At 45.7% G+C, this 17,463-nt stretch overlaps 1 protein-coding gene across 1 annotated transcript in view; it reads right to left on the bottom strand.

The window, feature by feature from the left end:
* Positions 1 to 7,099: 7,099 nt before the first annotated feature.
* The window catches only part of NT5DC3 (5'-nucleotidase domain containing 3), an 85,267-nt gene continuing 74,903 nt past the window's right edge, over positions 7,100 to 17,463 (bottom strand). The window contains exons 13-14 of the mRNA XM_007952390.2: positions 11,145 to 11,209; positions 7,100 to 7,352 (exon numbers count right to left, since the gene is read on the bottom strand). Of these exons, the coding sequence (XP_007950581.1) occupies positions 7,100 to 7,352; positions 11,145 to 11,209 (318 nt within the window). The remainder of the gene's footprint in view (positions 7,353 to 11,144; positions 11,210 to 17,463) is intronic.

Consider the following 17,463-nt stretch of genomic DNA (forward strand, 5'->3'; position numbering starts at 1 on the left):
CCAATCTTCCTTCCAAGGAGTAGCTGGTGGGTTTGAACTGCCAGCCTTCTAGTCAGCAATCAAATGCCTTAGGCACTAGGGTTAAATAAAATATTTTTATGTATGCACATTCATAGCAGCTCCAAAGAATCTGGTGGAGCAACGGTAAAGTGCTCAGCTGCTAATCTAAAGGTCGGCAATCTAAACCCACCCAGCAGCTCTGTAGGAAAAGACCTGGTGATGTGCTCCCATAAAGATCACAGCCGAGGAACCCCTACGGGGCAGTACTACTCTGTCACCTAGGGTCACAATGAGTCAAAACTTGATAGCACCTAACAACACAGCACCGCCGTGAAAATGACTCTGACAGATGCAGACTGGCTTGTGTGCTGCTGCATTAATGACTCCAATAGTGTCAGCGGCACTGCTGCTATCAAGAACATGCTTTTCTGAAATAGTGAACAAATCTTGATAATGTTCTGAATAAAGCAAAGTGAAAATCTCCCCTTGAGTTACACATAGCTGTATTCTGCTAACCAGAAGGCTGGTGGTTCAAACTCACTAACCACTCCTCGGAATGAAGGTTGGGCAATCTACTTTCGTAGAGATATTGCCTTGGAAACCCAAGGAGGGGTCACTAGGAGTCAGGTCCGACTCGACGGCACACAGCAACAACAGCATTCCTGAAAAATCCAAATTGTATGAAAATTATGCGTGGGCTCAGGACACACACAAGTCAGGGTGCAAGGCTCTCCTGAGATGCAACATGTCTACCCCAGACCCTACCATGAAATGCCTGAGCGCCCTCTCCAACACTGGAACCACCAAACACCCCTTCCAACTATTCCCAAATTGTCCCCTAGTGGGCAGTACTGCCCAGGGCTGAGACTCTCACTGGGGGAAGAGGAGTGAAAGGCCGGGTTGGCCAGGAAATCTGAGACGCCACTCTCAGTTGCCCACACAGGCCCAGTAATCTTTCCCCCAGGAAACAGAAGCAGCCTCTGTTCCAGGCAACAGAGCAGTTCACCACTTTCTCTTGAATGACCTGCCATGACGGAAGCAATGTCACCTCTCCAGGAAAACACCCAAAACAGAACGTGGCACAGATTCAATAGTGAGACCACCCACGCCAACATGTTCACAGGTTTAAAAAAACAAACACATGATTAGAATAATATCCTTGAGGGAAAAGGGAATAAGAGTAAGATATTAGCACAATGACAAGTCAGGAACATTAAGGCATTTTAAAACAAAAACACATTTAAATTTTTAAAAACAACTTTTTCAAAATATAAATAAATCCAACATCAAGTGTTAATGGACTTCATAACCAGTTGCCATCACGTAGATTCCGACTTGCAGTGACTCCATATGTATGAGGGTAGAACTACGGCCCACACGATGGTTTTCAACGGCTCATTACTCAGAAGCAGATTGCCAGGACTTTCTTCCAAGGCACCTCTGGACTCAAATCTCCATTCTTCCAGTTAGCAGCTGAGTGTGTTAATGACTTTCACTCAGGAACTCTGAGACTATAACATTTACTGTTACTTCAGTAGTTTTTTCCCATTAAAACAGTGCTTCCAATTTCTGCCTTTCCTGATAATTTGTTTACAAACGTACACATGAATCCAGCTTCTCCTTGTTCTCAAGAAGGAAGTTGCCCTGTGGGAGAACACCACGGTCACCTGTTCCTCACCAAGGCTGCACTCACACCCAGTTTCTGTCTCGAGCTGAACAACACAGTCTTCAAAACTGAAGAACAAGTGAGTGTACTAGCTGAGGGTGGCTGAGATGAAAGTGGTGAGAAAAAAGAACCATAATCCTTCACCCCTTCTCTGAGGGAGATTCTTTTCTGGGTCCATTAGAATTGGATCTGGCTTTGCCACTGACTTTGCACACAAAACAGGTGACTTACAATAAATTGGTTGATACAATAAGCAGTGCTTAATAATGGCCCTTCTAGTCATGGTCTTCCATTTTGCGATGTATTGTAAATCCTAGTCCCTATGCCTGTTTAGAGTCCTACCTTGCTGGAGGGTATGACTTAAGTCACCACCCTTGGCTTCTTGAAGGTATATATGTGAATGTTGTCTCTCTTGCTCTTCCTGGACTAGCATCCCTGGACTTGAGACAGCAGCCATCATCTGACCCGCTGATTTGGGTAAACCAACCCCTGCAACCATATGAGTTGCAGGAATCCTCCAAACTTACCCACAGCCTTGGGACTTGCCAGTCTGCCTGCCTCCCCCACCACCACGTGAGCCATTTCCTTGGAAGCTTGCAAGTTCTGTGAGATGTTACTGTGAACTACCGAACCCTAACACGGGAGGGAGAGTACTGCATGGAGGAAGAGGAGTTGATGTCAGAGATGAAGGAGTAGCACGGCAGTTTGGAAAAGCTGGACATCTGGGACATCTTTAACACCCCCGCCCCCCGCCTTACAGGGGCCGGCCTGGTGCTGATCTTTCTAAAAGAAATTACCCAAGCACAATGCAATCTTTATTTGGCAATACCACATAATACATAAAATCAACATTTAGAATAAATAGTAAATTCACATTCAAAATAAATAGTAAGTCTACCTAATTTGTATTGATCGCACCCTGGTATCATACTGGCACAATCTGTCATTCCACTAAACAATTAGAAAACAGGAAAGTCAAGAGTTTGAGCCTACAGCTCTCAGTAACTACAGAAGCACTGCTGCAGCTGGGTCCTCCAGAAGCAGCGAGGTCACGTGCAGGAAGTTTACAGGGAGTGCTCTGAGGATCCACCCCAGGGGATGGGGAGGGAAGTAAAGGAAGCAGGACTGGTGAAGGTAAGAGACAGTCTGTAATACAGACACATCAAGGCCCCAACCGACCCCACAGGGGCTCTGGAGCTGGACAGGTATCCCAAGCTGGAGTGAGGAGGCAAGGCCTTTGGAATCCCACCTCTACTAGTCAAGGGTTACAGCCTGCTCCAAGACAAGGGCATGACTTTGGGGGAGGCAGGGCTCTTCAGCAGAAGAAATGCCCAAAGAGGGCTGGAGCTGTGATCGGTTGACCAGTAGGATGACCAGCTGCACAACCAGCAACTGGGGGCATAAGTCCTTTTGTCCTGAAGTGCAATCTGGGAGCACAAGAGGGACAGTCAACTAGCATGTGAGCCCAGCAGCTTGAGTTCACACAAATGGAGCGATCGTGCCACGGGCCACAAGTACCACATTCTGCCATATTTACAAGTCAATACACCCAGAAAGTACACTGTGGGGGAATACGGCACACTTATCTACAGAACTTCTCTCTACTATCCGCACCCAGCTCACAAAAACCAAACTCACTGCTTTTGAGTCGTTTTCTGACTCACAGCAACCCCTCCTTGGGTTTCCAAGGCAGTATCACTACAGAAGTAGGTTGTCTAATCTTCCTTCCCAGGAGTGGCTAGTGGGTTTGAACTGCCAGCCTTCTGGTTAACAGTCAAGTGCCTTAGGCACTATACCACCAGAGCACCCAAGCTAGGAAATTATTTATCTACAGGCTTTCAGCAGGGGGCTCTTGCCATCAGCATCAACACAATCCATCAGAGCAAGAGACATGATGGCCCAAGGACTGAATACTGCCCGTTGCCTGTTTTTGTAAATAAAGTTTTAGCAGAATTCAGCCATACCCATATATTGAGTAGACAGAGAATGGCCAGCAAGGTCACAAATATTTACAAGCTAGCCCTTTATAAGGGACATTTGCCAAACTCTGCATTCGAGAAGCCATTCTCATCTTTGCCAGCCCACTAGTAATGTCAAAGGTTAGCTGAACTTTGAGTCAGGGTCCCAAATGCTAAGGCAAGAAAAACCAAATGGACGTCGACAATCAGTATTAAGAGGGTAAAACACAGGCTCTAATGCTTAAACAGAACAATCAATGAACCCTGCCTCTGGCCAATTTCAAGCCTTGGAACATTCTAGAAGACGTGTTCCCAGGTGGTTCTCTTGGCAGCAAATGAGCATTCAGGGCTGTGGAACTCGATTCCAATACTCAGTACTCTCTGTGGCTGAAAAGGTCTTTTGGGAGGAGAGAGGAGAAGCCATTTAGTTCATCCAAAGCTAAATTAGCCAAGAGGAAAGATTACTTTTCATTTCTCTTTGCAATAATTACCAGGGCTAATGGATTCAAAGTAATGAGCAATTTAGTCTGAAATGTGCTCAAATCAGTGAAATGTGATTACATGGCACTAATGGAACATCAGAAAACAGAGCTGATGATAATTTTAAAAAACAGAGGGGGGTAGCTTAGGAGGAAACTAGGAGCTATAAACCAAACACATAAAATTGTTTCAAAAGCCAGGTTTCATCTATAAAAGCAATTTTGGAAAACTTCTGCTGTGCTGGTCCCTCCCAAGTCAACCTGCCTGGTTATCATGAGCCTTGTTGGACTGTCACAACTGGCCACTAGACTAAGGATTTGTTTTCACATAATTCTCAGAAAATCAATCTAACCAATGCTTAAAAACACTAACTTTTTCAATATGCAAACTCTTTTTATTCCATTTACTTTCCAAATTGATTTTTTAACTGGTAGAAAAGGGATTCACGTTCCATGTTCCAATACTCTTCCATCAAGATGCACACCAGGCAACAAGCTGGTGAGACCAAAATGGCCGGATCCAGGTGCCAAGATCCCAGCTGAGTCACGACAGTGACAAGGTCAAATCTGTCTTGATTGGGTTTGGACAATGATAAACAAGGAAGTAGGAAAATGTCTCTGTCCCTGCCAGAAGAGACAGCTGTCCTGACTCACAGTACTAGCCACAGTGTGCCATCCAGCAGACACACTGGGCAGGCCCTGCTGAGACAATGGCAGGTTTCCACCACACGGCCGATCTCAGTACTGCCAAGCTCAACAGCCAGAGACTGCCACTGTCCTAAATGGATGTCAAGCGTAAACTTCATTATTCTAATTCCAAACATTTCCTTCTCCCCCAAGGCTTGGGTCACCCTGTGTAGACATCCATGAAAACTGGTTTTATAAAGAGTTCTACTTCACTCTTGAGTAAACAAACACCCTGTAACCAGCACCTAGTAGACACCCATTGAGGAGCTAATTAGACAGAAACCAAGATTTAAAAAAAAATAATAATAAAGCTACTTCCTCACTCTGTTGCGCCAAAGCAGAAATTCTAAGCCAAGCCACCAGTGCATCCTTTTAGGACCTGGCACCAAGAAGTCCTGGGCCTTGGCCCTACACCTATTAAACCCACACTCTCCCCTTCACCCCCCCAAAAAAACCTCAGTGCCATAAAGTCAATTCCGACTCATAGCGACCCCCGTCGAGTTTCCAGGGTGGTAAATCTTCACACAAGTAGATTGCCCCATCTTCCTTCTGTGGAGCGGCTGGAGGGTTTGAACCACCAACCTTCTGGTTAGCAGTCAAATGCCTTAGGTGCTATACCACCAGAGCTCCTTCACCACTCCCCAATACACTGATACTTAAAACACTGAGGAACAAACACCAAACAAAATGCCACGCCCATTCCACAAAAAGAAGTGGACTACTGTACCTTATTGTGCTTACGATAAAATCCAGAAGTTAAAAAAAAGCTGTCTAACAGGGTCTAAAGGATCACCTTCACCATTATAGTTAAACACAACAAAATACAACCTGTATAAACTCATTATAACAATGGCATTAGGATGAATATTAACTAAGTAATCTAATTTCTGTGTTTGTCAGGTAGCCTATGAAATGCCAAGCTAGCATTTTGTCGAGAGCTGGTTACAATAAATGTATTACAATAAAAAATGCTGAGCAAGCAAGCATTCTTCAAAGCCCTTCATGTGTCTGGCATCCTTTACAGGTTTAAGAATATATGCTGCTTGCAATCCCCTTAGGAGGAAAAAAGTTCACTTGGCAAGATCATCTCTGATTCTTTTCTCTTAGCTTCAGTGACCTTTATCATCTCCCATCTTAAACACAACATACACTAAAAACAACCACCAACCTCCCAAAATTGCCATACAAACAGTGCAGGAGAAAAATCTAAGAGGGAGAAGGTTGGAGATGGCTAAGAGGTTGATAGCCACCCCTACTTAACTCAGTACCTCTGCTCCTTGGATAGCTCATTACAGACAGGCAGGCATCCACGTGTTTCCCTCCAAAGATGACTCCGAGTAATGCACGTACATCAACAAGGGTCCAGAACAATGCAGCAGGTACCACACCTCACTGTCCTTCTTCCAATGAGCTCATTACACGAACACTTGGGGCCCTGCTTCAGGTTTAATATCCTCCCAGGAGACCACCTTCAAACACTGTGGCTCTTCTGAGCCTGCTAGTTTCTTGCAGCCTTATTCTAGAAAGTCCCTGGAAAGTCATTTTAACCAGAGACTTTGTCTCCTCACCGGCCATCCTTGGGAAAAAGAGGGAATCTATCCTTCTCTCATGCATTTGTCGTTCCCCAACATGGGGTAGGACACAGAAAGCAGACCACTGAGGACAAAAAGTTAAAGGAATTGTACCTTTTCTTGCTCATTCTAAGTCTCTCCAGGAAGGCTGAGTTTGCTTTGAAGCAACAGGACAGAATGCCAGTCCTGGCGCCTACCAATTTGGGAATTAGCTTCTGCTTAGGGATCCTCTGTGACGGACTGCAACGTTATGCTACTGCAGAGCTCATGAAACATTAAGCTTTTTGCAAGCAGCTTGTCTTTGCATGTTACGATGTTCCTGTAGTTCCCAGTGCACTGTCTGCCAAGAGCTCAGTACTTTTCCATGAAAGAGTCAAGAACAGTTTCAAAACGTGACCAGCTGGGACATGGAGATGCCACCAAGGGGGCTCGCCTATCCCAAAAAGCAGACATGGGGTACAGTACCTTGGGGAACTAAAGGCTGAATCACACAGAGTTTCAATATGAAGCTCGCCCTTCAGCCCTATTGTAAGGGGATGTGCAGAGGAAGGCGGGCAGTCAACTGCTAGCTCCTGCCTCAAAAACCTGGGGAACATTGTCCAGAAAGTACAATATAAATGTCCAAAGGCATATATGCATTCAGAAAGCAACACTCATCACCACACAAAGTCAGCCTTGTCACATCCACTCAATGTGGGGCCGTTGCTGCTTCTGGCTTTTCCCACGGTGGGCACTTGGTCACTTGGCCTGGGCCTCCTGCACCAGGGAGCCTCTGAAGGTGGAGGGCCCATCAGACCATGCAGGAAGTTCGTGCTGCAGCGGAGTCCTCCTGGGGTAGAAGGTGTGGCTGACATCGTAGTTCAAGAGGCAGCTGAGGGACGCCATGTAGATGTCGGCAAATCGGGACAGGCGCCTCAGGAAGTAGGTTGGATTCTGGTCTGTACGGAACAAGCTTCCAAACTGGGCATTGAAGAAATTTTTGGTCATTTCTCTGAACAAGCAAGGAAAAAATGGAAAATGCTTAGGGAAGGTCTGTTTTTCAACTACTGAAACCCAAATCATGCATCTATTTCTTTCTTCACTTTACAGGGCTGTTTCAAAGAAAAAGTAGCCTCTGCTCATGTATAAACAAACACCTCATGGGATTTGGTTCCTTGGTTTGGAGGTTTCGGATCATGGTTTCAGGAGATAGCCCAAGTTAATTGGCATAATAACTTATAACACTTCTGTTCTACCTTCTAGTTCGCCATATAGTGTCTAGGGTCTTAGAAGTTTGCAAGCAGCCATCCAAGGCACAATTAGTCTCTATTCACCTGAACCACAGAGGAAGAAGAAGAGTCAGGAATAGATGGAAGAGATGGGATGTGTGGCTAACTGCCTCCATGAACCGCTTCCTCTGCCATGAGACCAGAAGAACTCGATGGTGCCTGGCTACCACTACTGAACATTTTGATCAAAGACTCCATAGAAGAATCCTAATCAAAAGGACAGAAAAGAATTTCAAATTCTCATGGAATCCAGACTTTATGGATCCATAGATGCTGATGAATCCCTGAAACTATTGCCCTAAGATAAGCTTTAAACCTTCAACCAAAAATATCCCCTTAAGTCTTCTTAAAACCAAATAATGCTTTAGCTTAACTAGTAAAAAATATCTGCCTTGAGCATTACAGGAGCCCGGATGTAGCAGTGGTTAAAGCACTCAACAACTAACCAAAAGGTCAGGGGTTGGAACTCACCATCCAGTTAGCAGGACAAAGATGTGGCCATCTGCTTCCATAAAGTTTAAAGCCTTAGCAATCCTATGGGGAAGTTTGCTGTCCTCTACAGTCACTACGAGTCAGAATCGACTCGACAGCAGTGGCTTTGGTTTGGTTTGGTTTGGTTTGGTTGAGCATGATGGTCTTTAAAGCACTATGTACACAGGATATCAAATTCACAACAGCAACTCAAAAAGATGAGATAGGAAACTTAGGAGGCAGAGAGTTCAAGTTAATGGGGAATGAACAACTCAGGAAAGGAGGATGGGAATGGCCACACAACTCCAAGAATGTCATCACTGTCACCAAACTGCACACAGAAATGGTTGAACCCAAGTGTGCTTTGCTGTGTATATTCTCAACAACAATAAATTACTACAAAAGAAAAGGCAGCCTAGAGCAGCTCCAACTTCTAAACAAGAAAACCATCTGCCTGCCTATCTATCCATCAGAAATAGTTCTGATCACATGTTCCCTTCTGCCAGCAGATAACAGTTTCCAAGACCCATTTTGGTGTACATGCCCTTCCATGTATGCAGGCCACATTTTCCAAGCCAAAGTAGGGCGTGCAGGGGCTGCTTCTGGGAGTGTGTGCGGAGACACGGAGTCCTTGGTGGTGCAACGGTTAACAGGCTTGGCTGCTAACAGAAAGGTGGGAGGGGGGTGTGAGTGCGCCCAGAGGCACCTCCGAAGAAAAGCCTGGCAACCTACATCCAAAAATGAGCCACTGAGACCCAACGGAGCGCAACGCTGCTCTGCCACACACTGCTGCCACGGGTTAGAAGCGCCCCGAGGACAGCTGCTTTGGTTTTGAGGGAGGGAGTGTGAAATGTCTGCGCGGGGTTAATGCTCTCGTTCCCCGCATGGAGGCCAGCGACCCTTTATTATGAGAACTGCATAAGCCAAGAGAAAGAGAAGCACGGTGTAGACTCTGAAGCACTCTGCCCTCCGAGGGATCAGGGATAATTTTGTGCCCACTGACATCAACCTCCACCACCTACAGCACAGCTTCAAACACCTCACTGCCTCCTGGCAGCAGGGCTCTGGGCATTTTGCCAGGTTGTTCACCCGCACCAGGGCTCAAGCCCCTGCAGGAGTACTTATCTGCGTGTGTGTATCAATCAACACCCCATCACACAAACTCACGACACGCATGCCCTCTGATGGCTGGGACCTTACAGGTAGACTATTTCAGCAAAATGAATAAATACCATTTGATCACTTGTGAATCAGTTACAAATGTGGCCCAAAAAAAAAAAAAAAAAAAAAACATTTCCACAACTGTGTGATAAAAGCCACTAGATGGTAGTCATCCTCTGTCATCCTAGGACAGGAGATGCTGTGACATCCAGAGTGCAAAAGTAAAAAAAGTCAAGCAGGCCTGTGGGTGGAGTATACCAACGGTTTTTAAACTTTCACTCAAAGCTTCACTGAGATGTAAAGATGATAGGGACTAGAACACAAAACGACCATTCTGATGGGTGAAGCAGTTCCTTTACCCCATATAACCTGAGGTTGCTGGAGATGAGCTGTCCCTGGGCTATAGGACCCAGGACCGGCCCTCAGGCCCACTGGCCCATATCCAAATCATGCTAAGCCTTCCCCTTCTCACCCTCCCACCCAACACTTTCGTACCAATGGAAATCAGGCTGGAATGAGCACCAGACATTTGGCACCCAAGAGAGAGGAAGAACGGCCGAATGACATCTAGGCTTGTCTTCTGTAGGGCCAAAGGATGGACTCCTGGCCCCCCAGCCCAGTCCCAGGGGCAAGCTACCCATTGCTCAGGGCCCAGGCTGCACCCACGAGGAAAGGGGAGGTCCAGGAATACCAGGAAACATGTCCATGCAAAAGGGGTACATACAAGCCATCCTTCTCAGGGCAGCACAAATGTCATAAGGCCTCTTTTGAGTAACTGTTCCTATAAAACACACACCCAGCAAACTTTTCAGCCAGCCAGGCTTTCTTTACCATTCTGATGACTGACTGTGTGCACAGTCCTTAAACAGCCTTGTAACTATTCATAGTTACTAATAAGCACCTGGTTGGTAGGAGCCCTGAGAATTCGTTATGGGTTCAGAGTCCACCTCCAGTGCTGTCCCACTGGCCCCATGATGGTGTCTGCATCATGCACATCTGGCCCCAGCTCCCCTGACTGGGAAAGGCAAGCAGCCCCTCCACCCTATACTTCAGATGGCCAGGGTTGAAGGTGTGGTCTCACTGCTGGCCTCCAGGAAATGTCACACATCACTAACAGCAGATGGCTGACTCTGGATACTGGGGAACTCTCTTATACCGGGGAGGTAGAAAAAGATGTTTTGAAAGAAGGCCTTAGGCAGAGCCTAGGGGAAGGTGAGTGGTCGGAGCACACTCAGATCAGGGGATGAATTCACTCCATGCAAAACAGGCTGCTCTGTCACAAAAGGACAAATATTGTATTAGTCCGTTATTGTGAAAGTTAAGGAAAGGTTTATATATTGGAGGACATTTTCTTTGTTGGTTACCAGGGGTGGGAGGGAAGGGGAGGGAATGCTGTTAGATAGATAGAGATAAATATTGATTTGGGTGAAGAGAAGGGCAATGTACCAAATGTGAGTGACCAATATGGCAGCATTGAGGATGAGAAAGACAGAGAGAGTTACATGGGCAGTACAAACAACAAATATGAACCCCTTTGCAAATACAATACTGACTTGTCAATGAAAGCAAACATGGGTATAGGGACGGATAGATGGGTGAACAAGCTAAACAATTATGTATGTCTAAATGGAGAGTGTATCCAAGATCATATACAGGGTTGGCAGACAATGGGCCTCTCAGGGTGCAGAAGAGTATGAAGGGATGGACACTGGGAGGAGGTAACTATGGGGAGGAAGTGGGAGGGGAGCTGCTGCATTGTAAATTTTGGTCAATGACATGAGACAAAGTATATGTGAACTGCTGTATGCAAAGTGAATTTACTCTGTAAATCTTCACCCAAATCCTAATTAAAAAAAAAAAAAAAAAAAACAGGCTGCTCTTACCTCATCTCCTTCCTCTCCTTCTTCCACTCCTGCAAAACCAGCCGTGACTCTGCATCTCTGTGAACCTGCAGGACACAGCTACTTATTAAGACTGTTTTCATTCCCAAATAAACTTATATTCGTACTTATACATCTAAGGCACAAGCAACTTGGGGGAAATAACACATCTTTAGACTTCTCATGTGAAATCTCAACATCCTCACTAAAAATACTTCTAAATGCTCAATACTGGAAACACAGTTTAATAAATTAGGTGAAATATTACGAAGCTGTTAAAGTATGTGGCTGTTGTTGTTGTTAGGTGCCATGCAGTCAGATCAGACTCACAGCAACCTCATGTGCTATACAGAATGAACACTGTCCGTCCTGGGCCATGCTCACAATCGTTGCTCGGCCTGAGCCCATCATCACAGCCACTGTGTCAGTGCACCTTATTGAGGTGGTTCTTCTTTTGCGCTCACCCTCTCTCTACATGACCAAGCATGATATCATTCTCCAGGGACTGGTCGCTTCTGACAATATGACCAAATTATGAGAGAAGAAGTCTGGTAATTCTCACTTCTAAGGAGCATGCTGGCTCTACTTCTTCCAAGACAGATTTGTTCATTCTAGAAGTCCACGGATTAAATATTCTTCACCCAACACCACAATTCAAAGACATCAGTTCTTCTGCAGTCTTCCTTATTCATTGTCCACCTTGTATATGCGTATGAGGCTTGGGTCAGGTACACCTTAGTCTTCAAAGTCTTAAAGTATATGTGTAACAAAATAGGAGTCACTAGTGGTGCAAACGGGTAAGCACTCAACCAACTATTATCCAAAAGGTTGGTGCTTCAAACCCACGCAAAAGCACTTCAAAAAAAAGGCTTGGAAATGTGCTTCCAAAAGGTCAGAGCCTTGAAAACCCTATCCACCCTGCACATATGGAGTCACCATGAGCCAGAATCGGCTCAACAGCAACTAAACAATGTAAATAAGATACATATGTATAATAAATATAGTACACATATCACCTGTGCATAAACATACGCTTCATATAGTATCTATTCCAACTATCATATATCTGTATAAACATAAACATGCCAGTTAAGTGGAACCAGCAGGGATAACAGCCTATCCTAATTGCAAGCATTTAAAAATAGTGCACCTATATGGATATTAACAAGGAATTATTTTTTTCTATTTGTGCTAGATAATAAGATTATAAGTGGTTTTAATTTTTTTCCTTAATATAATTATATTATCTTTTTAAAGTTTAGAAGGAAAAAAAGTAACTGCTTTCACAAAAAGCGAAAAGGAAGAGCACGTCAAACTGAAAGCAGAGCAGAGAATTTTCTGGCAGCCAAAGTGTGAGCAAAGAGCAAGAGGAAAATGGCAACTGCCCACAACATAACACATGGAATCACACAGTCTCTCTCCACGGTTCCTGTGGCTAAATGGAAACACTGAAGCTGGCATCAGCGGGGCACATGATCACAGGGGACAGGTGGGTTCCCTGCAATTCACCATCACAGGGGTGATCTTAGAGCCCTGAAGGAAACACCAAATAGGCAAGCCATGTGCTTGGGATGTGGAGCCAAGACCCTTCTATTTATCACATATCACATCTGCTCAGCTCAACGGCCCGACACTGACAGTCACCTGCTGAAATTCTCTGTTGCTTAGACAACAACAGTATCAACTGAGCCCATAATATGATTTCTTCCCTAAGATCACTGACTATGCCACCAGGAAGCAGCTACCACTGGATAACTACCAGCTGCAGATTTCCTCAGCATCAGTCAACTGATCCAGCACAGCTGGGAGTTTAAATGCAGGATCTGTGAGTGTATTTTTAACCAGCTTTCACATTTTAAATCAACAAATTACTACCAAATTTGGGCTCCACAAAATATGACTAGAACAGAAAAGGTAAAATCTGTAAGATGCCACAAGGAATTAATATATTCGCTTAATTATATTTATACACATAAAACCAAATCAGCTGCAAAAATCCCAGGCATTGCAGAACAGAGCTGTGTTCCCTATGGTTCTCAGGCTGTGACCTTTCGGAAGCAGACCCTCAGGCCTGCGTTCCAAGGCACCTCGTGTGGGTTTGAACCACCACCTTTTCGGTTAGTTGTAAAGCTCTTCAGTTAGTGTCTGTGCCACCTGGGGACTCCCTTTTATGTGTGTACATATATGAATATACACGTATTAACAACCTGCAATACGCAGATGACACAGCCTTGCTTGCCAAAAGTGAAGAACACCTGAAGCACTTACTAATGAAGCCCAAAGACTATTATAGCCTTCAGTGTGGATTACACCTCAACATCAAGAAAACAAAACTCCTCCCAGCTGGACCAGTAAGCAACATCATGATATAATGGAGCAACATCATGATATAATGGAGAAAAGGTTGAAACTGTCAAGGATTTCATTTTACTTGGATCCACAATCAACATCTATGAAAGTAGCAATATTGCACTGGGGATATCTGTTGCAAAAGATCTCTTTAAAGTATTAAAAAGCAAAGATGTCACTTTGAGGACTAAGGTGCACCTGACCCAAGCCCTGGTATTTTCGACTGCCTCATATGCATGCGAAAGCTAGACAGTGAATAAGGAAGACCGAAGAACTGAGGGAAGAATTCTGGTGACTGGGATAAGAGTTACCAAAGTTAATCTACCTGCTTTCTCTTTTTTTGAAACTAGCTAACAACATAAACCTGCTGCGGTTGAGTCAATCCCCAACTCACAGTGACCTCGTAGGACAGACAAGAATTGCCCCACAGGGTCTCCAGGGCTGAAATCTTTACGGAAGCAGACCACCACATCCTTTTCCCACAGAGCAGCTGGTGGGTCCCAACACCAACCCTTCGATTAGCAGCCTAGTGCTTTAACCACTGTGCCACCAGGGCTCCTCTAGCTGCCACACGCCACGTGAATTCTCCTCTCCACTCCTGCCTCCTTCCTCAGGCACTCTCCCCACCCAGGCAGACTCTGAGACACAGGGAGGTACGTGGGGTCTCTGAGTTCAAGCTTCATCCAGCCTAGCTGTATAGCAGACACAGACAGCTATCCCATTTATTCCTCTCAGCCACCTGCCTCTTTCTCCCCTCGTTCTGCAACTCTGAGTGCAGAAGAGATGGCAGATCATCTCCAAGAGACTCCAAGATTACCGAAGGCCTCAGAAGTCTGTGGTCAGGTTCTCAGAGGAGGGGCCATCAACCCTCTGGGGCTGTGTCTCTCCTCACACCCTCCCATAGCCTCAGACACACAATGATCATCAAGATGGTGCATGACCAGGCGACGCTTTGTTCTGTTATACATCAGCAGCAACGAACATCATTATGATTGTATTGCACAGGCACAGACTTTAACCTACATTCACCCAGAATAATGCCTTATATTTTTAGAAAGTCATCTCACAGACAAAGCATAGCAACAGAAGCAGAACCAAGCCCTTGTTAAAGAAGAGCCAAGAAACAACTCAGCCAGAGCGTCTTGGACACTAAGCCTGGAGCGTGCAGGGCTCCACGCTCTGGAATGTATGCCCCCTGGAGAGAGGGCCTGGCTGCCACTCCTCCTAGCTCAGCCTCAGCTTACAACCCAGCCAGCTCCACGTGGCTGCCAGCTGGGGCAGGCCAGGCAGCTCCCTGCCTGTTTCCCTGGCAGGCTGTGGGCAACAGGCCCTGGCCAGAGAGGCTCCAGAGGTGTCTGCCAAGCGCAGGGCTGCAAACTGGTTCATCACTCTGGTTTGACCCCAGCTGGGAACTTCCGTTTCTACCCCAGATACACTGAACTAGAATCATCAACTTAACAAGTACATTTTAACAAGGGCTTCTTATTCTTACATACACCCCTGTTAAAATGTGTGCCTAAGAATCACCTGGAAAAAAGACGAGGCTTACTGGTCTGATAAAGACTGGTGGAACTCTAAGACGATGGTCCTTAGACACCCTTCAAACTAGTAACTGAACTTAAGCCAAAACAACAGACGGGCCTAGAAGGGAAACAGGAACATCAGGAGAGGATGCACTCATGAGAACAAGCAAGAGGACAGCATTTGCCCGGGGACAGAGCTAGGAAGCTGGGAGGGAATGGGAAGGAAGAATGGAGGGAAGGGGTGGGCACAGGGAAGAAGTGGGAAGAGAGCTGTTACAAGGTAGGGATTGCAGTCAATGTCACAAAACAGAATGTGTATGGGTTGCTGAGTGGAAAACACATTGCTCTGTAAACTTTCACCTAAATAACACTTAAAAAAAAAAAAAACATAAAAGTAATTAATAGAAAAAATCACCTGGGGATCTTGTTAAATTATCCATTCTGGTTCAGTATACCTGGAGTGGAGATGCACCTCCTCAGCAGGGGGCTGAACTGCAATGAACGGTTCAAAGCCCTGACCAAGAGGGTCGGCCCCTGTGCCCCTTATCCCAGAACCTGCACTCACACTAAGATGGCTGCAGCCCGGGCATGCCGAGCAAGAAGGCAAGGTGCCTGAAGAGATTAGGAAAGGAGAAGGGATGACAAGGAAAGGCGGCCACAGATGTGAGACAGGCAGCTTCCGTGGACCAGGAATGACCACGAGAAACAACATGCCTCGCTACACATCCAAAACTGGCTGCATATCATATGCAAAGAAAGAGCTGCCACTGGACTCCAGGGAGTCGGCAATGGCAGGCTGGATGCAGGGAACTTGACACTGGTTTTGAGATGGTCTCCAGGAAGCCATGGTGCCTAGACGAAAGTGTTCACTCCATAGGACCCATCACTTTACAGATGGAGAAACCGAGACCCAGAATAGAGAAGTCCCACAGGAGGCCAAGGGCAGAACCAGGGCTAGACCCAAACATCAGCAGGGTTTCTAGTATCGCCCCTCCACAGAAAACCTCCCAAAAGGGCTTTAGACATGGATTTCATAACCAAACAGCTGTGTTCACAGAGGCCCCACAGACACTGTTCTGGTTACCTAGTGCCGCTCTGACAAGAATATACCACAAATGGGATGGCCTTAACAAACAGGAGTTTATTCTCTTACAGTCTGGAGGCTTTAAGCCAAGTTAAAAGTGCTAGGCTCTAGGGGCTAGGTGAAAGCCCCTCAACCTTGGGGTCCAGCTCTGCCTCCTGCTCCCAGGCCATTAAAGCTAGAGGCATTTCTTCACTCAGACAGCTGCTGGCTGCTGAGGCTGAGAAGCCCCAAAGTTGACAAGTAAAAAGGCACAGTCCTGATGTTACCAAACCACACAGCAGGCCATTAACTTAAGTCCATTGTAAATCCCAAGGTCAGCAGAGCATAGCAAGCTACTGAGCAATGACACGGCTACATGCAGGGTCCAAGAGTGCCATATACTACAGACCATTCTCAAGGCTTCTCCTTAAATACAGGAAGCAGACGACATCCAAAGGCAGCTACTCAGCTGCTTGTGGTAGATCCCACCATGGAGTTGATTGTCAGTCTCATCATGGGGAATAACTACCACCAGCTGCCCAGCCAGTCAACCAGGTCCAGCCAAGTTGACACGCAAACATAACTACCACAGACACTCTTTCTCCAAAGGGCTTTGTGGGCATTTTAAAAGGTCCATCCATACAGGAAAATTTAGCAAAACTCTCTTAGGGACCAAATAACCCCAGCAGTTATTCTGCAGGGAGCAGTGGTGGTTCAGTAGTAGAATTCTCGCCTTCCATGCAGGCGAACTGAGTTAGATTCACAGCCAATATACCTCCTGCAAAGCTACAGCTGTCTGTTGGTGGAGGCCTGAGTGTTACTATGATGCTGAACAGGTTTCAGCAGAGCATCCAGACTAAGACAGACTAGGAAGAATGGCCTGGCAATCAACTTTTGAAAAATCAGCCAATAAAAACACTATGCGCTAAACAATCTGTGTGTTGTTGTTGCTATGTGCCATCGAGTTGGACCCAACTCATAGCGACCCCCCCTTGGGTTTCTGAGGTGGCATCTCTATGGAAGTAGATCTCCCAACCTTCCTTCCAAGGAGTGGCTGGTGGGTTTGAACCGCCAGCCATCTGATTAGCAGTCAAGTGCCTTAGGCTCCCAACAATTGTGTAGAAAGTGTCAAATGGGAACCTAACTTGCTGTGCAAACTTGTATCAAAAACACAATAAATTATTTGGAAAAAAAAAAAAAACACTGGATCATAACAGTCTAATCTTGCTGTGGATGAGGTTGCTGAAAGTCGGGGCGATTTAGCAACAGCTAACAACAATTACTTTGCAGTCAACTGAGAGTAGACTGTTAGACGCCTCATACTTTATAATCACAGTTAAACAGAAAATACCTGAAATAACTTTGACCAATGGACTAATTTCACATT

The sequence above is a fragment of the Orycteropus afer genome, unplaced genomic scaffold, assembly GCF_000298275.1.
Source record: "Orycteropus afer afer isolate SDZICR_OR568_19922 unplaced genomic scaffold, OryAfe1.0 scaffold00334, whole genome shotgun sequence".
Classification (NCBI taxonomy): Eukaryota; Metazoa; Chordata; class Mammalia; order Tubulidentata; family Orycteropodidae; genus Orycteropus; species Orycteropus afer.